Genomic DNA, 26,329 nt, shown 5'->3' with positions numbered 1-26,329 from the left:
GCCCTAGGTGACGATCAAAAGTGGCCACTCGGTGAGCTGGCTAGGGGGCTGTTAGTAACTAGCGACACCTCATTATGAATTTAGCAGTCAAGTTTTCAACTTTTGCTGAAAACATACCGGGTACTTGTATTGAAGAACTCAAGTTTGTGTAGTTAGGAAAAATACAAATTATTCTTAAAATATGGGATTTTGCTCAGCATTGTTTGTTTTGGAATTAGAGTTTCATACTGTATTAGATAATGATCTAGTAGCATTGGGTTTAAATATTTATGGCTTAAATAGAACTTCATTGAAGTAAGATTAAATGTTTTGGTTTCCATTAAGGTCTGGAAGCATAACCACAAATAACTTTGTTAACGAATATGTCAAAATTATTTACCCGGCAGGTGACATCACTTTTAGATATATCCAGCACTTGTTACATAAGAGAGGCAGAGAAGGTAATTTGAGAACTCCACTATCAAATGTGACTGATCCTTCTGAACAAGATGGAAATTCAGAGGAAGATTCGCCTTTATATGAGGTAATGTACTGTTACAAAAGAACTGTAATAGTCTCATATTTTGACTACAAGTATGTTTAAGTCTAATGTTTAATTTTACTGTACAATATGTTTGATTGTAATATTTTGTTGTACAGTCCAGTACCTCGGTATGTGAGCTTAGTTCATCCTGGGAGCGAGTTACACAAGCTAAATTGCTCATAAACTAAAACAATTTTTCCCATTATAAATAAATTCAATTCCTTTGATGTGTTCCACACAGCTATAAATACACGTATACTGTACACTTTTTTTTTTAATAGTTTGCAATGGAAATTATTGAAGAATTTATAACCCTTAAAACCAGAAAAGGAAACAAATTTACAGTTCACAATAGAAAATAGAAATATTGACAAATTAACTTAAACTTTACTTTAGAGGAGAATTGTGAGAGACAAGAGAAGGAAGAGGAAGAGGATGGTGTTACTGCTTGGAGGAGTTCTCTCTTTTAAACGATGTTCACTATCACTATTTTTCCTCATTCATTACTTTTCATATATAATTTATTTACTTATTTCCTTTTCTCACTGGGCCATTTTATTCCTGTTTGTGCCCTTTGGCTTATAGCATCCTGCTTTTCCAACTATGGTTGTAACTTAGCTAGTTTGAATCTCCTCCGCATTCTCTTGATGCTGCACCTTATGCAGCTCCAATACCATCACTTTTTCAGAAATAGTGTTTTCAGTAATTGTATCACCTGCTAACTGGTTCCCATCAGTCCAGATAAGCAGAAACCTTTCAACATTAAGAGCCCATTATTGTTTGTTCATCAATGTCAGCACTGGTTTTGCATAGACAAATGCTCTGATATCTTCTTTATTGTTCATAAATGTAACTGTATTAATCATGGATGTAGTCATATGACTGTATAGTTGTTCCATAACTGGAATACAAACCACGCTATTTAATAGGGGTATTACTTTCGGGTAGCTGAAATGACGAGCCATTAATTTTTAACGAGGGTTAGCTCACTTTGCTCTCGGCTCGGATGGTGAACGGACGTTGCCGCTCTTTATCCTCGCCGACAATTGGCAGCCATTAATGCTTTATGCTTTTTCTTTTCTCTTAGTCTGTGTGTGAAGTTGGCTTCTCCAACCATGCATACCTGCCCTGGACTTCCCGACCGCCCCTGTGGAACATTCATGTCGGTGGTCGAGACCGATCCTCACGCCCTTTGTCCTTCTTGCTGAGGCCAACGGTGTGATAGTGTCAACAAGTGTAGGGAGTGGTCTTCTTCCTAGTGGGAGAGATTTTCGCGACGGCGGAAGAAGTCCAAGTGGGATGTTTCTACTTCGAAGGTTGCTTCGAAGGAAGAAAAACCCAAGGCCTCTTCTTCCGTCGCCAAAAACTCCTCCGAAGCTCCTACTCGATCGGTCTCTTTTGAGAGACTGTCGAGTAGTAGTGTAGACCGATTTATTTCTGACCAACCTCGGGTCTCGAGAGATGACTTGCTTCCCCTAGCGAAGCAGCTCCACCTCTCCCCCCGGGGGAGACCGTGTTACTAACTTGACTTTTCCAGATTTGGTCCTCCTTGGGGCTCACGGGTTCGCCCTCCAAGGAGGTTATGCTTGATTACATCCGCCTGGGTGCTTCTGTCAAGCAATCGTCGTCACCGACAGAGGTAGATCCCCTGACACTTGTTGACGTTGTGTCAGAGGTGTCTCATGTGGCGTCACCCATCTCCTCTACCACTCCAGACTCTACGGTAGCTGACGGCTTAGTTTCCCCCGTTCCTGACCATCCTCCAAGGGGGAAACTAAGTTCATCATCAGTCTCCTGCTAGGGTTTCTCTCCCTCGGGGGAGTTCACTTACAGAGACTTCTCTTCGGAGGACTGCTGACGGTCAGCTTCCTGATCCAAGGGCGCATCTGTCGGAAGGCTCGCCTTCCTCTTCACCTTAGAGGCCTTCCTTCACCTGCGGTGAGGAGACGCCCCTTTGGTTCAACGTCGTCTATGCAGTCCCCTGCAGAAGAGCCTCTAACCCAATCGTCCATCACTGCACCTGGAACCAGTCTTGTGATTTCGGTCCTGAACCTCTCTGCAGATAGTCGCGATCTCCTTCGGTGGATGGTCGTCCTTTTAAAGGACATGTCGACCATCCACACGACAGACCTGCCGACCTTCCATCACCGTTCCTGTATGTGCCTAACAAGGCTCCTTCAGAGTGCGTTATTGCGCGCCAACGTAACCCGCACCACGCACCCACACAACCTGACCAGCGCTCATTAGCAGCTCGTCAGGCCCAGCACTGCGGCACACCACCCATCTTGCTTGCCCTTACGCAGGGCAACAACCTCATACGCTTACGTGCCAACATGCGCCTATGCGCCAACTTAACCAGAGTTCGACCATTCGCCATGCGCGCCCACATGCGCACACGTGCCAACGATCTCTTGCTCGCCAGGGCTCTCCTGTACTGACGCGCCCACGATCTCCTACGCGCCAGTGCCTACTTGCACGTCAGCACTTAACTGCATGCCAGCGCTCACCTGCGCGCCACCGTTCTCTGTGCAACAGCGCTCTTCCGCGCGCCAACATGTGCGCCCCACATCACGCTCTCCTGAGCGCCATCTTGCGCGCCAACCAAAACCTGCGCACCATCACTCTCCTGCATGCAAGTTCGTAGGTGAGGCAACAACCCCGTTGCCCTCACCTGCGTGCCATCTTTTACTGGCCCGCCAACGCTCACCTGCGCGCTATCTTTCTCCTGCGCGCTATCTTTCTCCTGCGCGCACTCACAGAGATATGCACGCGTGCCCTCTCTCTCCTAGAAACCCGCACCAACAGTCTCCCGCGCGCCCATCATGATTCTACTGCGCGCCTGTGCTCTCTGAGACATTCTTCTGCGTACGCCTTAATTCTTTGACAGACGCGCGCGAACACACTCCCGCGCACTCATCGTGATTCTCCCGCGCGCAAGCGCCAATATTCTCCCGCGCGCAAGCGCCAATATTCTCCCGCGCGCAAGCGCCAGTATTCTTCCGCGTGCGAGCGCCAGTATTCTTTCGCGTGCGAGCACCAGTATTCTTCCACGTGTGAGCGCCAATATTCTCCTGCGTGCGAGCGCCTATATTCTCGTGCGCACGCCCGAGCGCCGATATTCTTGCAAGCCATCGAGCGCCGGTGTTCTCGCGCGCGCCCGAGGGAGCGCCGGTGTTCTCGCGCACGATGGAGCGCCTGTGTCCCGAGGGAGCGCCGGTGTTCTCGCGCACGATGGAGCGCCTGTGTTCTTGTGCGCGAGGGAGCGCCTGTGTTCTCGCGCGCGAGGGAGCGCCAGTGTTCTCGCGGGCGCGAGGGAGCGCCGGTGTTCTTCGCGGGCGCAAGCTGGTGCCGGTGTCCTTACGGGCGCGAGAGGGCGCCGGTGTTCTCGCGGGCGCGAGCGGGCGCCGGTGTTCTCGCGGGCGCGAGCGGGCGCCGGTGAGCTCGCGGGCGCGAGCGGGCGCCGGTTAGCTCGCGGGCGCGAGCGGGCGCCGGTTAGCTCGCGGGCGCGAGCGGGCGCCGGTGAGCTCGCGGGCGCGAGCGGGCGCCGGTTAGCTCGCGGACGCGAGCGGGCGCCGGTGTTGTCTCGCGCAATGCACGGTGGTAGGCCTATCCGCTTGCGGGGAGGGAAATGAGGTGATGATGATCTTGCCAGATGTCGTTGCTTGTGGTGCGCAGGCTTGCGCGCGGAGAATATTAGCGCTCGCGCGTGGAGAATATTGGCGCTCGCGCGCGGGAGAATATAGGCGCTCGCGCGCGGGAGAATATAGGCGCTCGCGCGCGGGAGAATATAGGCGCTCGCGCGCGGGAGAATATAGGCGCTCGCGCGCGGGAGAATATAGGCGCTCGCACGCGGGAGAATATAGGCGCTCGCGCGCGGGAGAATATAGGTCGTCGTCGCCTCATTCCCCTCCCCGCAAACGCATACCACCGTGCATTGTGGGAGAAGGGAAACATGCAGAGGGGTTCAGGATCCCAAAGCTACGTCCTAAGGCAAACCCAACCATACCAGTAACTCCTCCCAGGGATCCTTCGGTCCCTTTCCCTTCTAGGGGTATGTCTGACAGTGCGTCTGTCAGCCAACAGCCCTGATCAGAGCCGTAACCCAGGCCTTCAAGCCTGTTCTCTCTGATCTAAGACACGGAACCATGGCTTCCTCTAGCCCTTTGAAGAGGAAAAGAGGAGTTCTGGACGCAGTCACTTCCCTGAGGGCGAAACTGACTCCACTCAGACCATCAAAGCACCAAGGGAACCACTTGAAGAGAGATTTTCCCCCATTGCACCAATGGAGAAAACCTCTCTTCACGCCAAGAGTTCCTCACATTCCGGGAATAGAAGGGACATGCAACACTCATCAATGTTGGAGTCTTACATCCTTCCCCGGAAGGAACTTAAAAACTCCAAAACATTGCCAGTCCTCCACTAGGCCTAGGATGGAGCCAGCCATCCACTCAGGGAATGTACGTGACTCTCCCCAAGAAGAGCTTTCGGGGATAGACTCTAATGAGGGTTCTCAACGGGTTTTCCGACCCGGAGATCCTCCCTCGAGAGGGCAAAAACACGGTCCTAGACCTCGTCTTTGGTACTCAAAAACCCTTTAAGACCAGTGCAGCCCTGCCCTGGTCTCAAGGGGTAAAGAGTACCAGGGATAAGACCGCCCAGCAGCTCTCCGAGATGTCCTCCTACAACCGTTCCAGTACCACGAACAAGCTCCTCCCACCTCCTCACGTACAGCAGAGGAGGTACTTCGAGATCCTGGAGGAGCCTTGTTCAGCTCTTCCACTTCTCCATTCGCTGGAAGAGCTAACCAGGGGAGTCCCTCATGAAAGACTCTCTAACCTGCAGGTCTCGTTTTCGGCAGCCGAGATCCTCAACCAGGAGAAGGTCGCGAAGTTTGCTATGCAAGCTACTTCGTGGCTTGATATCTGGTTGGGGAACGTACTAGGAAAGCTATGGAAACCTTCCTTCTCTCAGGTACTCGCACGATCAAGTTTCTTGCCCACCAAGTCTCGAACTTGTGGGCAAATACCATCCTGAAACGTCGGGATGCAGTAGTTGAGAGATTCCACCAGAAGGTCCCTAGCACCGAGATCAATAGGCTCAGACATTCCTCCATAGAGGGGTCTGTTCTGTTTGAGCCTAAGGATGTGGAACATGCTCCTGAGAGGTGGAGGAAGTCCCATCAAGACTCCCTCCTCCATAGGGCTTTAACATCTAAGCCCTATAAACCTCCAGCACCACAGCAGTCTTGTCCAACCAAGACCACTACGACGACAACTGCAGCGAAGACAATGGTGTCTAAGCCCTTTCCTGTCAAAGACAGGAAAGGCAAAAAGTCCTCCTGGGGAGGTAAAAATCCTAGAGGGAGCAGCCGAGGCCCCAAACACTAGGATAGGCAGTCCCCCTGCATTTCCACCACTGGGGAGATGCCTACAGAGTTGCGCAAACAGGTGGAAGCAACTCAGGGCCGATTCCTGGACAATCTCCGTGATCAGTCTAGGATATCGCGTCCTGTTCATAACATCTCTACCTCCCCTGACCAGGAATCCAGTGTCATTGAACTCAATTGCCATGGGATCGGTAAGGGGGCAAGCCCATCGGGCAGAAGTCCAGACCCTGTTGAAGAAGGGCGCTCTCCAAGAGGTCCTCGACGGATCCCCAGGCTTCTTCAGTCGACTCTTTCTTGTAAAGAAGGCGTCTGGAGACCAGTCTTCGACCTCTCAGCTCTGAATAAGTTTGTCAAACAAACTCCGTTCAGCATGGAGACAGCAGACATAGTCAGATTAGCAGTAAGACTGCAAGACTTCATGTGCACATTGGACCTAAAGGACGTGTACTTCCAGATCCCAGTCCATCCGTCTTCAAGGAAGTACTTAAGATTCAGCCTGGACAACAGAATATACCAGTTCAAGATGCTGTGCTTCGGTCTTTCCACAGCACCACAAGTCTTCACCAGAGTGTTCACCCTAGTATCATCTTGGGCACACAGGATTGGCATCCGTCTCCTCCGTTATCTGGACGACTGGCTAATCCTAGCAGACTTAGTGTCAACCCTTCTTCAACACCGAGACAAACTTCTGATCTGGGGATCATGGTAAATCTTGAGAAGTCCTCTCTGCTTCCCACTCAAAGACTGGTATACTTAGGCATGATTATAGACACCACTCTCCACAAAGCCTTCCCATCAGACGACAGGATAGCAAGGCTTAGAAAGGGCGTAAGACCTTATCTCAGACGAGAAGAACTTCCAGCCCAATCGTGGCTACGTCTCCTCGGTCACATTTCATCGCTGGCCCGTCTAATTCCCAATGGACGCCTCAGTATGAGATCCCTCCAGTGGCGATCAAGCATACGACTCCCCGGACATCCAGATCCCCATGGGACCTGCGGAACTGACAGACCTCCAGTAGTGGGTGACAGACGAGAATCTACGAAAGGGGGTGGATCTTCTCGTCCTCCCCCGGACTAGATGCTGTTTTCAGATGCTTCAAAAAAAAGGGTGGGGGCCCTACGTGCTGCACCACACGACCTCAGAAAATTACCTCCACCTAAATCTCCTAGAGATGAAGGCCGTCTTTTTGGCCCTTCAACAGCTCCAACAGTGCCTGGCAAGTCACTCTGTGGTGGTGATGAGCGACAACACCACAGTAGTGGCTTACATCAACAAACAAGGAGGTACTTTTTAGCAGCAACTATCCCATCTAGCAGTAGAGATACTGAGATGTGCCGAAATCCACTCGATACCACTATCGGCACGCTTCATTCTAGGCAAAAGGAATTTGCTCGCCGACAACCTGAGCAGAGCTTCTCAGATAGTGAGTACCGAGTGGTCTTTGGATCATCTAGTAGCCAACAAAATCCTGACTTTGTGGGGTTCTCTGACTGTGGACCTCTTCGCAACGGCCCTGAACTTAGGCTCCCGCTGTACTGTTCCCCAGTCCCAGACCCCAAGGCTCTCTGGCAAGATGCTTTCCAACAATGGTGGGACAACATCGACGTTTAAGCCTTTCTCCCCGTTCTGTCTGATGAGGAGGGTACTCAACATGACCAGAACATCAGTCAATCTTTCAATGACCCTCATAGCTCCGCTATGGCATCAAGCAGAATGGTTCCCGGACCTTCTGCAACTCCTAACGGAGCCTCCAAGTGAACTCCCTCCACGACACGATCTACTCAAAGAACCACACGCCAACATCTTCCACAAAGCCGTAGCTTCGCTACGACTTCACGCTTGGAGACTATCCAGCATCTCTCTGAGAGAGGATTTTTGCAACAAGTTGTGATTAGGATGTCTGGACATGTGCGGAAATCATCAGCAGCAGTCTACCAGGCAAAGTGGAAAGTCTTCTGTGGTTGGTGTCGTGGAAGGGGTATCTCTCCACTCAGTGCCACTATTCCACCAATAGTGGAGTTCCTCGTGTATTTGCATGAAGAAATGCGCCTATCAGTCTCGGCAGTGAAAGGCTATCGCTCAGCCTTAAGCCTCGCCTTCAGACTGAAAGGAATGGACATTTCTTCATCGCTAGAACTTTCTCTACTCATACGGAGTTATGAACTTACCTGTCCCCAGTCGGAAGTGAGACCTCCCCCATGGAACGTGGTTCGAGTTCTCAGGTCTCTTAAGAGACCTCCCTATGAACCATTACGCCAGGCAACAGATTACCACCTGACTTGGAAGACGGTGTTCCTGCTAGCTTTGGCCTCGCCCAAGCGAGTCATTGAACTTCATGGTCTCTCATATGACATTCCCCATTCAAGGGGATGGGGAGAGGTAACATTCAGCTTCATCTCTAAGTTTATTGCTTAGACTCAGAACCCGGGAGTAGCCGATCCTCGATTCGACTCCTTCCGGATTTCTAGTTTCCGTACAGTAACAGATGACCCAGACCATTTCTTACTATGCCCAGTAAGGAGCTTGAGGCTGTACCTCAAGAGAACAGCCGCAGCCCGTCCTCGTGTGCCAGCACTAGTCGTCAGCACAGGAAGGACTAAGAGAAGGGTCACCAAGAACACCATCTCTGCATGGATTCGCAGGGTCATTGACCTTACATTGAATCCAGACCCTCCTCCGTCTCGTCGCCCCAGAGCACATGATGTCAGGGGCATAGCTACGTCCCTGGCCTTCAAAAGAAATTATTCAGTGACGCAGGTTCTTCAAGCTGGGGTGTGGATACGTCAGAACACGTTCACATCCTACTACTTGCAAGACGTGACCCACAGGAGACTCGATATGTTTTCTATCAGTCCTGTGGTGGCTGCACAACAGCTGGTTTAAAACCTCAAGCTCCTTATTGGACAAGGAGCAGAAGGTTGAGGGCATTGTTACCCGGTTTTAGTCTGCATGAATGAAAAGGTTTGACTGGCCCTTATTCTTTTCTTCATCATCCCCTCTCTTGGGGAAAGCAGCATCCTGGGTTCTCTGCATAGCTGACCTCAAACCACTGCAGGTAAACCATGCTCCCTTGTGTTCCTAGCATTAACATTAATACTGTTACGACCCATACCCTGAAGTGGTGGTATTGGGAAAGTCCTAGTACACAATTTTCCCTCTAAAGAACTTCAAAACAACTTTCTAGGACAAGTCACACTTCTACATACCTTCACACACAGCTTGCGTAGGCCACAGACCTTGCGTAGCAAGGTTTTAGCAAGGTGCAGGGGCTCCTTATTTCTTAAGTACTAACACACTCGGATAAGGAGCCCCCGGGCAAAGCCAAAAAGCCAGACTGGCTGGGACATCCACCCTTCCTAATGGGTGAGTCACCCCTATCAAATATCGTGGTTTGTATTCCAGTTACGGAACAAATGACAAATTCGTAGATAGTTTGTATTTTTCCTAACTATACAAACCTTAGCTATTTAACCAAACTTGCCCTATCCCCCTTGAAGTCCTACCTCCAAGCAAAGTGAGCTCAATCACAGGTGTGTGAGGGGGAGCGGTAGCAAGCTACCCTCCCTACCCCCGCTAACTAGCAATGTGGGTAGTTAACCCTCGTTAAAAATTAATGGCTCGTCATTTCAGCTACGCCGAAAATAATACCCCTATTAAATAGCTAAGGTTTGTATATTTAGGAAAAATATAAATTATCTACGAATTTGTCATTTTTAGTAGGTCGGCCATCTGCATGCAGTATACAGTACCTTGTTCATGCTTTGCAATAATTTTTTTCCCCTTTTCTGGTACTGTAATCTTATCTTTCTTCTTACCTTCTTTCTTAATTACCTTGGGGACCATTTTTACGATATTGTTAACTTTACAGCACAGCACCAAAATGTCTTTATGATAAACAATAGCGATCAAAACTGAAAAAAAAAACAGCTCCAAAGATGTGCTCATGAGATGATGCTTCTACTGCTTTTGCTCAAAGAGTGGAAGAGTTGGCCTCTAAGCAAGGTTGTGAGCTAATGCAAACCAAAATGGGGTAGAAAGCCTGTGAACATTGCGTGACTGATTTCTGCGCACCATGTACTATTCTCTTTAGTTCAGTACTAGTCTTCAAATATTACCCATACGATGCAAAATTTTTGCTCGTAGACCAATGCAGTACTGTACTACTCTATTCCAATTTGCCTGTGTTCAAAGTTACACGTGAACCTAGGTACTCCACTACTCTAATTCTGAATGCAAATTGTAATGAATTTTCTAGCTAATATATATGTAGATTAGTGGACAATTTAGATTTAACCCTTTTACCCCCAGGCTATTTGGAACTTTCCAACCCTTAACCCCCAGGGCTTTTTTTTTTTCAATCACATTTTGCAATATATATTTTTTAAATTGCTCTAACAGCCTTAATTTTCATCATAAAGAGGTCAGGTTGGTCTCATTCTTTTGGAAAATGCCTGAAGTTTCTCATAAATTTATCAAAAATATGCAAAAAAAAATGTAAATAGCAGTTTTTTGCAAGGACGTACCAGTACGTCCATGGGGGTAAAGGGATGAGTTTCGTGAAACGTACCAGTACGTCCAATGGGGGTAAAAGTGTTAATGGCTTTTATGTCTGGTTCTGTCTTGAGTTCATTGTGTTTCTCCATAGAAAATAGTGTAATGAATTTATTATTATTTAATCTTCTTTCCAGATAGCTGTATGTGATATAAGTCAGGGAATGCTTGATGTTGGGAAGAAAAGAGCCGAATCCCTTGGGTACTCCGGGATTACTTGGGTTTGCGGTGATGCACAAAAGTTACCGTTTGAGGATGATTACTTTGACTGCTATACAATTGCATTTGGAATCAGAAATGTTGTTGATGTAGAGAAGGTAAGTTTTTAATCATAACCATACAGTATTCTCTTTATACCAGTTGTTTTCTTTAAGTTTTATACATCTAGGAAAAACAAATTGCTATCAATAAAAAATTCATATTTTTTTCAATGCAAAGTGATTGCATCTGAAATCAAGAATGTTATTGATGTAGAGAAGGCAATTTTTGAGTTATATTCCCATTAAGTTTCATGGTCAATTGTTCCAACACGTATACAAATCTTTCATCCTTAAGATAAAAGATGTCTTCCGCGTACCTTGAAATCATTAACAATGTCTTTTTTTGAGCAAAGGTGATGACACCAGTTATTTAAGCGGTGATCCCCACAGTATGGCCTAAGCCCACGAAAGCAAATAGGGATACAGTGCTGAGAAGACTGAAATGCAAAATGGGATGTTTTTTTATTTATCTGTATGATTGCTTGATCCTGGCCTCCTAGGGAAGGCAGTAACTATATTATTATTTTTTCAATATTTAACTTAGCCGGTGATTATATAAGCTGCAACTCTGTTGCTCGACAGAAAACTCTACGTTAAAAATCCGCCAGCGATCGCTATGCAGGTAGGGGGTGTACTTCAACAGCGCCATCTGTCGTGCAGGTACTCAGTACTCAATGTAAACAAAGAACTCAATTTTCTCTCTGTCGGGCTACCGGCAAGACCTACTAATTCGCTGTGCTAACTGGATTTGTTTTCACAACTATTTGGTGAAGTACACTATTCTAGTTTTGAGCTTTCGCTATGCAGGGTTTTATCTTCATCTCAAAACTTGAACTCGTTTTGGATAGATTTAATTATGGTGACAAAGAGAGTATGGACTTTCTTTCACTTTTAAATGGCCGACCCTTCCCTTAGCGGAAGTGTGTTTAGGCTTTTAGTAATTATCTTATCACGTTATAGATTTTCCTCTATATATATCTCTCCGCCTTTATTAGGCCTCTTCGATTAACTTTCCATTTTTTATAAACATATAAAATAAATTTTAATGCTTTGTTTATATAGACCTTTCCTGAGAGTAGGCGGTCCTAACTTGGAAACCGAAGTTAATCAACATTGAGCCCTTTATATCGTCTTTAGCTTTTAAAGGATTTAAAACTTTTTAATGTAATATTTTATGAAAGAATTTCTTTGATAGTCTTCGTACTGTTTTCAAAGATGAACTAACGTTTAGTTTTTTATGCTACGCAGTTGTTGACGTTCAGGACGTTCAACATGCGCTCTATCGTTACGATAGAGAGAGAGTGTATCACGGTTTCACTTTGCAGTAAGAGTAAATCGATTCTGACGTTTTGTTCATTCTTTCTTAGCTTAAATGTTTTAAATTCTAATTTAAGGAACTTTTTATTTGAAAAACCTTTCAGTTTTTTCCTTTAGTCAAATAACATGTTTTTTTTTGACGATATATAATTGGGCTCTTCTCTTAGGTGCAAAATCAAGAGAGAAAGAGAGAGAGAGATAGAGACGGAGGGAGAGAGAGGAGAGAAAACGTTCCGTTCAAGCGGGTAATGTTGTTCTCGTGTTACTCTCGTCCCTAGTCTCTGTACGGGGAGGAAGGATAAAACGTTTTTAGGTTTTTATTCTAGTCCCCAGGCTATGTGCGGTGAGAGATTGAAAACGTAGTTATATGAACTAGTGTTTAGTCTCTTTCCCAGCCACTGATTTTTCTTTTTATCTTAAAATATGTTTTCTGTTTTTTGCTGGTATTATGAGCTTGCATTATACGACTAATTTCGCAATTACTACCTTTTAATGAAGGGTAGAATTGCGTGTTTCAGGTAGAAATAAGTGCAAAACAGAAAATCGAAGTGATAAAGTGATATGCGCAAAGTGTTACAGTGTTGCGTCCGAGGCGCAAAGTGTTACAGTGTTGCGTCCGAGGGTTCGTCTGTTCGTGCCTGTCGTTCACCTAGTCCGGGACCTCTTGCAAGCTCCCAAGCCCAGGGGAGAAGTAATGTCAAACGACTTATGGGTTCGAGAGGCCTTGACCAACGAACAGACGTTTTCCCTCTATGGTATCGGGTGTTTCTTACCAAGATCTCCCCTACCATAAGACAAGAGAGACGTTGTTTCTCCTCGCCATCCGTAGGCTTTTCGCATAAGAAACCTGTCACAAGGTTTCGAAGCCCTTAAGCGAAAGTCAGTCCTTTCAGGACAGGTCCAGCGTCCTGGTTACAGCCATTAGGACAGCTCTGACCCTATGCAGTCATCGGATAACTGCTCGCCGCCTAACAAAAGCGTAACACAGACTCCGAAAGTCTTTTTTTTTTTTTGTAGGCAAAGTGTTGCAGTCACAGACGTTACCCTCGTCTATTACCACAACCATTTCCGTTGATCCTTAAGGGGTTGTATGGCAAACATGCAGTATATGCTTGCCTCCCTTATGGAAGACTATTCTGCCGATTAGTCCGTTGAGTCTAGCCGTTTATCTCATCGATATCCTGGCTTTCAGCCAACCTAACGTTCCTTTGTGCTTACTGTTGACGTTGGCGTAGCTTAGTCACGTCAGTCAGGTTGTTTAGAACCACACTCGATGCGGTCTCGTGTGGTTTTTCAGCCGCATTTGGACGTTAGGCCACTGGCTGATGCTCCTGTTGACGTTCTAGACGTTCACTAACAATCGGAGTTGACTTGTTTTGACGCTGTGCGTCAACCTCCGCATTCTAGAGTTGTTTTGACTGCTCAGTCTAGGCAGTCAAAGCAGTCTCGAGTGGACGCTGTGCGTCCTCACTCACCTGTTCTGGTTGACAGTTCAGTTGTTGACAGTTCACAGACTGTCAAGCAGTTACATGACGTTGCGTTCTGGTCCGCTACTAATGCACCAGTGAGAGACTCAGCTTTTATCGGACAAGGTTCCTGTAGATGAGGAAGTTGCTGTTCTCCCTCCTACTGATATTCCCTTGAGGACTCTGTCAGATGGAGAGGAGCCTTAAGCTGCTTAGCCTCCTATGGACTTTAATTAAATCATGATGATTTTTTTAAGGATCTTCGTCCAGATCTTGTAACTGCTGCTCCTCGTTCGCCTAAACGTCAGAACTTACACTAGGCCTAGCTACTTCGAAGCCGTTGTTTTTAAGCTAGTGCTCTCTCGCTTTCCTAGAGAGCGTTACGTTGGCTAGGCGACTGGTTTTTCACCAGGAGGAGTTTGGGGGATACAGCCTTTGCTTTCCCTTCTTTTAAACTGGTTTATAGAGCGAGAGTCTGATATGACACGAGAGAAGTTCTCGGCTTGGGAGTTCATGCCTCTGCCCAGATAGACTTCTCAATTCTGGTAGACTCTCCCTGGCGCCTAGCCAGGAGACGCTCCAAGTTGTTTACAGGTCAACTTCTCAGAGGGATGGTAAACGGTTCCGCCTCAGTCGCTAACCCCGTCTGTTGCCACACCTGCTCCCGTAGACCCTAAATGGGCTTTGCTGCAAGACATGCAGTCCAAGCTTGCGTCCTTGATAGAGGACTTAAATGCGGAGAAGAACCTTCTGGCCAACAACCTTCCAACCGGTCGGTTGTGCGCCCTGTTGACGCTGCGGTAACCTACTCGCGTCTGCCAGTTGAGGTGGTTCCTCCACCGATGCGACCCAGTGTGGGTTGCCAGCCGCACGTTGACGTTAAGCGACGCTCGGAGGTGGTTGTTGACGTTCACGACGTTCAACAACCAGCAGAGGTGACTTGTTGTGACGCAGTGCGTCAACCTCAGCAACCCGGTAGGGTGTTGACTGCACAACCCAGACGGTCTAGACAGTTTCGGGTTGACGCTGTGCTTTCTCGCGCACCCATGGTTGTTGACAGTTCACAGACTGTGCAGCAGTTCCATGACCTTGCGTCCGGCTCCGTCACGCATCCACCAGTGCGACCGGATTCAGCGAGCCAGACGTTGCCCACTCCGTTGCCGTTTCCTCATCAGTTTCGGATGAGGAACCCTCTGATGAGGACGTTGCTGAACAACAAGACGATCAGCCCCCAGCCCTGCTATCCATCCAGAAGATGCTGAAGAAGGAACGCTGCTCAGTCAGGCTGTGGATGAGTCTGGTAGGGACGCTGTCATCCGTGGATCAATTTGTGTCACTAGGAAGACTACACCTCCGTCCTCTTCTATACCATCTAGCTTTTCACTGGAAAAAGGACAAGACGCTAGAAGCGGTCTCGATCCCGGTTTCCGAAAAGATAAAGTCTTGTCTGACTTGGTGAAAGGACAATATCAACCTAAGAGAGGGTCTTCCCCTGACTGTTCAGACTCCCAACCACGTTCTCTTCTCGGACGCATCGGACGTAGGCTGGGGTGCGACATTAGACGGTCGGGAATGCTCGGGAATATGGAACTCGAGTCAAAGGACAATGCATTTCAACTGCAAGGAGCTACTGGCAGTACGTCTGGCCTGGAAAAGCTTCAGGTCTCTCCTTCAAGGCAAAGTGGTGGAGGTGAACTCGGACAACACCACGGCTTTGGCGTACATCTCCAAGCAAGGAGGGACCTACTCTCTGACGTTGTACGAGATCGCAAGGGACCTCCTCACCTGGTCAAAAGGTCTAGACATATCACTAGTAACGAGGTTCATCCAAGGCAACTTGAATGTCATGGCAGATTGTCTCAGTCGGAAGGGACAAATAATTCCAACAGAATGGACCCTCCACAAGGATGTATGCAAGAGACTTTGGGCCACCTGGGGCCAGCCAACCATAGATCTCTTCGCAACCTCGATGACCAAGAGGCTCCCAATATTTTGCTCACCAATCCCGGACCCAGCAGCAGTTCATATAGATGCCTTTCTCCTAGATTGGTCACATCTAGATCTATATGCATTCCCTCCGTTCAAGATTGTCAACAAGGTACTGCAGAAGTTCTCCTCTCACGAAGGGACAAGGTTGACGCTAGTTGCTTCCCTCTGGCCCGCGAGAGAATGGTTCACCGAGGTACTTCGATGGCTAGTAGACGTTCCCAGAACACTTCCCCTAAGGGTGGACCTTCTACGTCAGCCACACGTAAAGAAGGTACACCAAGGCCTCCACGCTCTTCGTCTGACTGCCTTCAGACTATCGGAAGACTCTCGAGAGCTAGAGGCTTTTCGAAGGAGGCTGCCAAAGCGATTGCTAGAGCAAGGAGAACATCCACCCTTAGAGTCTACCAATCGAAGTGGGAAATCTTCCGAAACTGGTGCAAGTCAGTATCCGTATCCTCGACCAGTACCTCTGTAACTCAAATAGCTGACTTCCTCTTATATCTGAGGAAAGAAAGATCTCTTTCAGCTCCCACTATCAAGGGTTACAGAAGCATGTTGGCATCAGTCTTCCGTCACAGAGGCTTAGATCTTTCCAACAATAAAGATCTACAAGACCTCCTTAAGTCTTTTGAGACCACGAAGGAGCGTCGTTTGGTTACACCTGGTTGGAATTTAGACGTGGTACTAAGATTCCTTATGTCAGACAGGTTCGAACCGCTACAATCAGCCTCCCTGAAAGATCTCACCTTAAAGACTCTTTTCCTGGTATGCTTAGCCACAGCTAAAAGAGTCAGTGAGATTCATGCCTTCAGCAAGAACATCGGATTCTCATCTGAAACGGCTACATGTTCTCTACAACTTGGTTTTCTAGCCAAAAACGAGCTGCCTTCTCGACCTTGGCCAAAATCGTTCGATATTCCAAACTTATCGTATGGTTGGAAATGAACTAGAAAGAGTCTCATGCCCTGTAAGAGCTCTTAAGTTCTATTTAAAACGAACTAAACCTTTACGAGGCCCGTCTGAAGCTTTATGGTGTTCAGTTAAGAAACCATCTCTGCCTATGTCAAAGAATGCTTTATCCTATTTTATCAGACTGTTAATACGAGAAGCTCATTCCCATCTGAATGAGGAAGACCAAGCTTTGCTGAAGGTAAGGACACACGAAGTTAGAGCTGTCGCAACTTCCGTGGCCTTTAAACAAAATAGATCTCTGCGAAGTATAATCGACGCAACCTATTGGAAAAGCAAGTCAGTGTTCGCGTCTTTTTATCTTAAGAATGTCCAGTCTCTTTACGAGAACTGCTACACTCTGGGACCATTCGTAGCAACGAGTGCAGTAGTGGGTGAGGGCTCAACCACTACAATTCCCTAATTCCATAACCTTTTTAATCTTTCTCTTGAAATGTTTTATTGTTGTTTTTGGGTTGTCCGGAAGGCTAAGAAGCCTTTCGCATCCTACTTGATTTGGCGGGTGGTCAAAGTCATTTCTTGAGAAGCGCCTAGATTAGAGGTTTTGATGAGGTCCTGTTGTATGGGTTGCAACCCTTGATACTTCAGCTCCTAGGGGTCGCTCAGCATCCTAAGAGGATCGCGAGGCTCCGTAAGGAAGACGTACTTAAAAAGGCAGAGTAATTGTTCAAGTCGACTTCCTTACCAGGTACTTTGTGGCGGGATGTTAAAAAAAACAAGCCCCACACCCTGAATCACACCTACTGACAATGGCCTCCTCAACACATACTTTCCCCTTACGTTATCTAAAACTGGACTCTTAGACAAAAGGACACAAAAAACAAAACATAACCTTAAAACTATATATTTCTTACAAACTATAATAAATCCAACCAAAATCAATAGCATCAAAAACTTACTCTAAATATACTATAAATACCATTCAAATAAACGCAAAAAAAAAACCTAACAAACTTAAATTACACCGCACACCAACACCAAAAATAAATATATATATGAATTATATTGTATAAATATTATTATGGGACACCAACACTGTCGCCACACACAAGCCGGACTGTCTTTACGGCACACTAACACAACTCTGTGTTTAACAGTTTACTGGGTGGCAATTTGCCACAACTACTTCCCTGATTGGGGTCATGGTTAGTATTATCACCACCATCATCATCATCATCAACAGCAATCTGGATTTGATTCGGTCCGGGTCATCAACAATTGTACAAATCAGAGTGGTCGTATCAAATTCCTTATTACAAGCCAATTCGTCAACAATCAATTAATCCACTTTCAAAAATCGCTCTCCAAAGGAGGAATCGCAGCTTTGAAAATCAAAAAACACTTCCACGCTGGTCGAAAAATATATATATAATCCAGCTCTCACACAACTGCCTTATGCTGCAGTCAAATAAAAAAGCATTCGCTCCGAAACATTCACCACTGTCGTAACCTTACTAAAAATGTAAACAAACAATCTCATTTATACCAACAGTCTTCCTCACCACAAACGATCGTTACACTAACTACTTTCGCTCGCTAACACAATATCTCTCTCTCTCTCTCTCTCTCTCTCTCTCTCTCTCTCTCTCTCTCTCTCTCTCTCTCTCTCTCTCTCTCTCTCTCTCTCTCTCTCTCACACAGGATTTGGCAAAACAAAAATAAAAATAAAGCAAAAATAAATCCTCCACATTCCTCCCCCCTTACTTTGCCAAATCCTTCTCACACAACACTTACATTATTTTTTTCATAACCCAGTCGCAGTCGGGAACGGGACCTCTACTCCGAGTAACTGGGCCTCCATATACTCTCTCATTCACTTCTTCCTTATCACAATCATTAGCTACATTAACACTATTCCTATCTAAATCCCTATCATCTAATATATCATGTACAATCATATCTACCTCGTTCTCATCTGGCCCTATAATTACACTCATTTCTGTAAACAGTTCATCCATTTCATCAAAAACATTCTCAACTTTAGTAAAAGATTCATTCATACTACTAATCATTCTCCTATCTCTCACTCTCGCATTCGTCATCCTTTCTTTTACATCACCTAAGGAAAAGCCACACACGCTATAGGTATCATTCATACTCAGCCATGATTCATCTGTATTAACACATTTATCTTCCATACACACTTGCACATTTACACCCTTGTCATACTTATTTCTATTCTCACTTTTACTTATAAAATTTCCCCTTCTTTCATCTTTACTTAAAGCTCTTGTATTCTTCCTTTTCTTATATTCTACTAACACTAACTGTTTACCTTCCAGACCTAAGTCCTCATACATACTAGGTTCACCCTTGTTCCTTTTCAACCATTTACTCATCCCATTCTCTTGGATATACTCAGGTACCTCTTTCCATTTACGCAACTGGTTGTGGTGGGCCCTAATTTTTTCCACAATACCACCCACACACAACTTACCCAAAACGTAACTTAATCCACTCGAACCAACTTCTAACACATCATAGGGACCTTCAAATTTATCACGCACCTTATTTACATTCATTCTACCCTTTTCAATTACTTCTTTCATCACTCTCTCACCAACTTTAAAGCTTTCAAACCTCTTATTTGCTTTCCTCCACACCTCTCTATCATCCTCCGACACACCCAACCTCGGTCTTATTATCTTTTCAAAATTTAAAACAAACTTACATGGAGACATACCCGTACTCTTATGCACTGTTGCATTGTAAGCCCACAACGCTCTACCAACATACAAATCCCAATCATTACCACATGTACTCATCATTCGCAAAATTTCAGTTAATGTTCTTACAGTCCTTTCAGCCAACCCATTCGCACTTGGCATATAAGGAGTCGAATACACATGTTCAATACCCCATTCTCTTAACATCTGCTCAAACTCCCATCCAACAAACTCAGGGCCATTATCACTTAACATTCTCACAGGCTTACACACACACATCGGCAACATCACTTGACCAACCATTCTTGCAACAGTCTCGCTCCGTTTATCCTTGATGGGTATTGCATAGGTAAATTTACTCATGTGATCAACCATAACAATCATTCCCACATGTCTTCTCGCAGTCACAGGCAACGAAACACAATCAATCACAAACATCTCAAATGGTTCTTTCATACGTAATCTCAAAACAGGCGGATTAGCATGCACTCTCTGATACTTCCCTTTCTGGCAATCTTCACACGTAGTCGCTACATCCTTACATATCTGACTCAACCCAGGTGTAAACAATCTCTCACGCATGCATTCCCATAATTTATTCTTACCCATATGCCCATATCTGTCATGCACTAACATACACATACTTACTGCTGCATGCATTGGAAACACAGGAACATATATATCTTCATCCATTCCTTTATGTAGAAAATAAACAATATTCTTACACACAATAAGTCTCTTACTAACTTTCTTATACACCTCTAAATCAGACGACCATTCTTCTACCTCAATACTATTCAACATACATTCACGTAACCTTTTAATTTCCTCACATTCATCTTGCATTTCTTCCACCTCCTCTTTAGTCAGTAGATCATCCTCACTCCTCGTAATATCAACCATGCCAACAAAATTCGCCATAAATACACTATTATCTTCTAACACAACTACTTCACATCCATTTTTCAGAAGCAAACCACTACCAATATCAACTGATAAATCATGCAATCTTAAAAAGTCAATTCCTATCAAAAAACAACTAGGCATCTCATTCTCTCCCATTACAATAAAATTATGTTCCACCTCCATACTTCCCAGTTTTACTTTCAAACGCACTTCTTCCCAAACTAGCAAACTTCCTTTACCTATCCCATGAATTCTCACACTCGTACATTGCCGTTTCACTTCCCAATTGTACCGCTCTTATTTCCTTGATAACAGACATATTCACTAATGACACTTGTGCACCTGTATCAATTAAACTACAGTATTCATTCTCATTTATACCCACATACGTCATCATTCTTCCTTTTACACCATGCATACAAATGTTTACTCTCCTATCAATAGGGTCATCCTTATCACACCCATGGTCATCTTCGCTATCTTCTATGCTCATACCACTCTGATTCAAATCACTCGGACAATCCTCCTTCTTACTCAACAACTTGCAACATCTTTCATTACATTGTAACCTCAATATATACTCCCTTTCAGTCTCTTTATTTGCTCGGTACTGCATCGGACGATTCTACCCAAAATACAAATAAACAGTGACACCATATAACATACTTACTACCAACAATACTTTTGATAACAATTCACCCTCAAGCATACTATCCTCCTCCTTATATGCCATTTCTTTCGATACTTCATTCCTAACACTCATTCTAAGCTCATCTATACTAGCAGGTATATCCCTATTCAAACCCTTCAATTTAACCTTATTTAACCCACACAAAATACATTTATACACCATGTCATCCCCTTCAAAACTTTGTACCACCATTAAATCTTCCGGCAACCTTTCAAAATTACTATCATTCTCGCTACTCTCTTCTATCTTAAAATGCATTCTTGACATCGCATCTGCTATCACGTTCTTACTCCCAGGTACATATTCTAGCTTAAAGTCAAATTCATTCAAATCCTCTATTGTCCTCGCAACTCTAGCATTCACATACTCTTTCCTAATCATGTACACTAGGGGCTGATGGTCAGTACGCACAATAAATTTCACACCATACAAAAATACCTTCAACGCTTTCACGCAAAACCTTATCGCAGCCAACTCCCTTTCAATCGTGGAATACCTTCGCTCAGCCTTATTAAATGCTTTACTTACATACGCTATCACTCTCAACTGTTCATCTCCGTTTATTCTTTGCATTTGAACCAAGCAACCGCCCATACTAATCCCACTAGCATCCGTATATAACTCTAGCATACTCGCATGTTCACTATAATCGGGAAAAGCCAAAGTGACGTCTCTCGCAGCCTCTTCTTTCAAGTTTTCAAATGCTTCAATCATACGCTCATCCCATTTCAGTCTCGTACTATTTCTCTTACCTGTCCACTCATTCAAAGGCTTCCCTATTCCCGAACAATCTCTGACAAACTTCCGACCAAATTCAATTAACCCAAGAAACCCTCTCAACTCACGCACCGTATGAGGACGTGGAAACTCTCTCACCTTACTCACAAACTTTTCACTCTTCCTTATACCCGATTCACTCACCACATGCCCAAGAAATTCCACCTCCCCGGCCAACCATGTACACTTTTCAAGCTTAACTTTCACCCCAACTTCTATCAACCGTTCTAATACTTCTTCAAGCAACTGCATGTGTTCCTCAACTGTCTCACTAGCAATCAAAATATCATCAATAAAAACAGTCACCTTCTGTCTATCAAACCCAGCCAAAACTACATTCATCGCCCTCTGGAAGGCAGCAGGCGCATTAGCAAGGCCAAAACTTAATCTTTTAAACTGAAAATGACAATTTCTACTTGAAAATGCCGTAATGGGCCTGCTCCCCTCTGCCAGAGGCATCTGGTAATAGCCCCTAACTAAATCTAACTTTGTAAAAACTTTCATACCATGCATCTTATACACACAGTCAGACACTACATTCATCGGAAAACGTTCTTTAACAGTTACTTCATTCACCTTCCTATAATCAATACACATCCGTAAACTTCCATCCGGCTTTCTTACAGGTACAATAGGGCTATTCCAGGCACTCTCACTCCTTTCTATTACACCCATTTGTTCTAACTCCTGGCACTGCTCTTCTATTTCTCTGGCAATAGGCGGAGAAAAATGTCGGGGACGCTGATATATGGGGGTATCATTACTAAGAACTATCTTAAATTCAGGCAGCTTTGATCCCCCACAATCCTCGTCACCGCGACTCAAAACTCTCCGTCTATCCCATAACATCCTATACAATTGTTCCCTTTCCCCCTCACTTATATTCTCATCTACATTAATTCTTTCTTTCAAACTTTCATAGTCCCAATCGTCATCCGGCTTTATCTTACCCGTCATAACCCGTCTCAATTTAACATACCTTTCATCCTCTACATTGACCAACGTATACATACATCCCATGCAATCACCCTCACGTATACCCCGTATTCTCTTCCTCCTTACAGTCGGCAACAAGCTCACATACACCTTCGGCTCCTGCAAATTAAAAATACCATCATACACATGCACACTTGCTTTCACCAAATTACTTGCTTCCGAACCTTCCACTACATATTCACAATTGTCACTATTGGCAATTCCCAGACTATTCGGCCATGCAACTTTTACACTGACAACCTCACTCGCATCTTTTGACAATTTAACACCTTCTTTTGCTATTAACGGCACACCTTTCCATACCTTCGTACATACACTACCATCTTCATTCAAATAAAATTCCCCACAAAATTTACCCTTAACTTTCATCTCTATCATATTTACATTAGGATGTACAATCATACCGCATTTTTTCAAGAAGTTATAACCTAACAACACATCGTATTTGTCATTTACTCCCTCAACCACATAAAAATCATTATCTTCCATCATCAGCCCCCCAATCATGACATTTTCACGCAACTTTCCTTGCACAGACATACTTAAATTACCGATACCTTTCACTTCACCTTTACACCCCCTAAATTCACACACATCCCTTACCTTATCGTATGCATTCCTAAACATTAAATTGACACCACAACCAGTATCAATCAGACCAACTAGCTCTATTCCCTTAAAATTTACTTTTGCACTCATGCAGTCATAAGCTCTTTCGCCCATCACGTCTTCATGTAGTAAACCTTCACGAACATGCATCACATTCACTCCGCACACACTCGAGGACTCACCCAGCTGAACCCTCTTACACTCTAGTTTCCCGAACATCCTGGCTGATTTACTCCCTTCTTCCTACATACCCTAGCTACATGCCCATCTGCACCACATTCAGTACACTTACCCCGTGGCTCCTTGCACATTCTAGCATAATGACCATCCTTACCACAATTACCACAAATCACATTCATACGATTACTACGACATCCACTCGCTATGTGCCCTGTCATACCACACCGATAACATTTTACCCCTTTCTCTTTCGTGCACTCGCTAATTCTATGCCCTACCTCACCACATCCAAAACAAGCACCAAGAGCCCATCTACATTCATTCTTCTTATGTCCTACTTTCCCACATCTATAACACTTCTCTTCACGGATACAACTACCTGACCTATCTTGCGGCGCACTAGCACTCCTATCCCTCCAAACCTGATTCCCTTGCCTAAACCCTTCATTTGTCCTTACAGGTATTCCCACATTACTCGCCCTAACACTCCTATCTACTACACTATCAGCTACCCTCATCGGTCCTCTCATAACAGCATCTCTAAAACTAACAAATTCTGGCACACTTTCCTCCATTCCAGTTCTTACACTCACAGATTTACTTTCTTTCATACACCTATCCAACTCGTAATCCTCAACTATCTCTAAAATATCATCCCATGTCAATCTTTCTTTCGTCCACCTCATTTTCTCCTTCCGTTTCAAATTAACAAACTCAGCAACATTCTCGGGTACAGTAGCCAAAAACTTCCTCATTAACTCCTTATTCTCATTTATACCTTCATCCCCATACTTCTTCCTAGCTAACGTTTCCAACCTACATACGTACATTGATATCGCTTCTCCTGCATTCATCCGTGCTTCATCAAAATCATTCTTACGCTTATACTTAACACTCCCTTTCATACGTTTTACCTGCTCAATTATTCTCTGTTTCACACTTTCATAATCAACGTCCCCTACACTCATTATCACTCCATACATCGTCAACAAATACCCAGTCAAATATTCTCCTAACTCCCTAGCCCAAACTCTTTTACTATCACCATACTTATCCTGACAATACCTCTCATACTCCTTGAAAAAATCATATACATCCCTACTGCTATGCTCATTGAACCTTTCACACCGAGGTACCTCTCTCATAAACACAGTCTTACACACATCACGTTCATTCTCACTGCTATCATCACTGTCTACTCCCTTGTTACCTTCTTCCTCATTCGAATATAATGAATCCACTTCCACACTTAAATTCCTATCCTTAACCATTCCCTTCTTACCCTTTTTCTTACTTACCACTTTCACCCATTCACGATCGTCCTTGCTATCAGCCTGATACTTTTTCTTCCCTTTCTTCACATCACTTTTACCTTTCCTTTCATCTTTCCTCTCACCTTTCTGTTCATCCTTACTATGCCTAATTCCCTTATCTTCAATATCACCATCACTATTACTACTATCACTATCACTTCCTTTCCCATTATCACTAACCTTAACCTTCTCATCCACTATCAACCCATTACCCGAAGCTGAGGACACTCCTCCGACTGCACCTTCCCCCATTATAGTTTTCATCATTCCCATGACTTGCCCCATCATATCTTCCATTCGTTTCTCTATTCGTTCTTCATTCTCTCGCATCCTCATCTCAACACATTCTTCCACTCTCTCTACTGTCCCCTTTAACTCCCTAAGCTCCTTCTGCATCGCCGCATTCTCCCAGTTCAACCTCTCATTCTCTATTAGCAACCTCTCCTCACGCTCCTTACTCAGCCGCAATTCCTCCTTCAAAACCCTCAACTGCTCCTCCATTTTTCATCAACCTTAATCCTAAATTCTTAACCTAATTCCGTCCTTCGTCCAACAGTCCAGCTTCAATCCCACCTCGGCTGCCCCACGTTGGGCGCCAAAATAATGTGGCGGGATGTTAAAAAAAACAAGCCCCACACCCTGAATCACACCTACTGACAATGGCCTCCTCAACACATACTTTCCCCTTACGTTATCTAAAACTGGACTCTTAGACAAAAGGACACAAAAAACAAAACATAACCTTAAAACTATATATTTCTTACAAACTATAATAAATCCAACCAAAATCATAGCATCAAAAACTTACTCTAAATATACTATAAATACCATTCCAAATAAACGCAAAAAAAAAACCTAACAAACTTAAATTACACCGCACACCAACACCAAAAATAAATATATATATGAATTATATTGTATAAATATTTATTATGGGACACCAACACTGTCGCCACACCACAAGCCGGGACTGTCTTTACGGCACACTAACACAACTCTGTGTTTAACAGTTTACTGGGGGGCAATTTGCCACAACTACTTCCCTGATTGGGGTCATGGTTAGTATTATCACCACCATCATCATCATCATCAACAGCAATCTGGATTTGATTCGGTCCGGGTCATCAACAATTGTACAAATCAGAGTGGTCGTATCAAATTCCTTATGTACAAGCCAATTCGTCAACAATCATTAATCCACTTTCAAAAATCGCTCTCCAAAGGAGGAATCGCAGCTTTGAAAATCAAAAAACACTTCCACGCTGGTCGAAAAATATATATATAATCCAGCTCTCACACAACTGCCTTATGCTGCAGTCAAATAAAAAAGCATTCGCTCCCGAAACATTCACCTACTGTCGTAACCTTACTAAAAATGTAAACATACAATCTCATTTATACCAACAGTCTTCCTCACCACAAACGATCGTTACACTAACTACTTTTCGCTCGCTAACACAATATATCTCTCTCTCTCTCTCTCTCTCTCCTCTCTCCTCTCTCTCTCTCTCTCTCACACACACACAGGATTTGGCAAAACAAAAATAAAAATAAAGCAAAAATAAATCCTCCACAACTTATTTATTTTAAGTTTGTTATTTTGATAACTGCTAAAATGAAATAAAAAGTCCTTAGCTCATAATAATGTAAACATTTATTGCTGGTCTCTACCCACCCCCCTGGGTGTGAATCAGCTTATATAATCACCGGCTAAGTTAAATATTGAA

The 26,329-nt window shown here is 44.6% G+C and overlaps 1 protein-coding gene across 1 annotated transcript in view; it reads left to right on the top strand.

Annotated features, from left to right (window-relative positions):
- Nucleotides 1–26,329, top strand: part of LOC137650468 (2-methoxy-6-polyprenyl-1,4-benzoquinol methylase, mitochondrial-like) — a 48,374-nt gene that overhangs the window by 19,421 nt on the left and 2,624 nt on the right. The window contains exons 3-4 of the mRNA XM_068383692.1: nt 387–523; nt 10,601–10,780. Of these exons, the coding sequence (XP_068239793.1) occupies nt 387–523; nt 10,601–10,780 (317 nt within the window). The remainder of the gene's footprint in view (nt 1–386; nt 524–10,600; nt 10,781–26,329) is intronic.

The sequence above is a fragment of the Palaemon carinicauda genome, chromosome 12, assembly GCF_036898095.1.
Source record: "Palaemon carinicauda isolate YSFRI2023 chromosome 12, ASM3689809v2, whole genome shotgun sequence".
NCBI classification, from domain to species: domain Eukaryota; kingdom Metazoa; phylum Arthropoda; class Malacostraca; order Decapoda; family Palaemonidae; genus Palaemon; species Palaemon carinicauda.
This window is presented reverse-complemented; position numbering and strand designations above follow the sequence as displayed.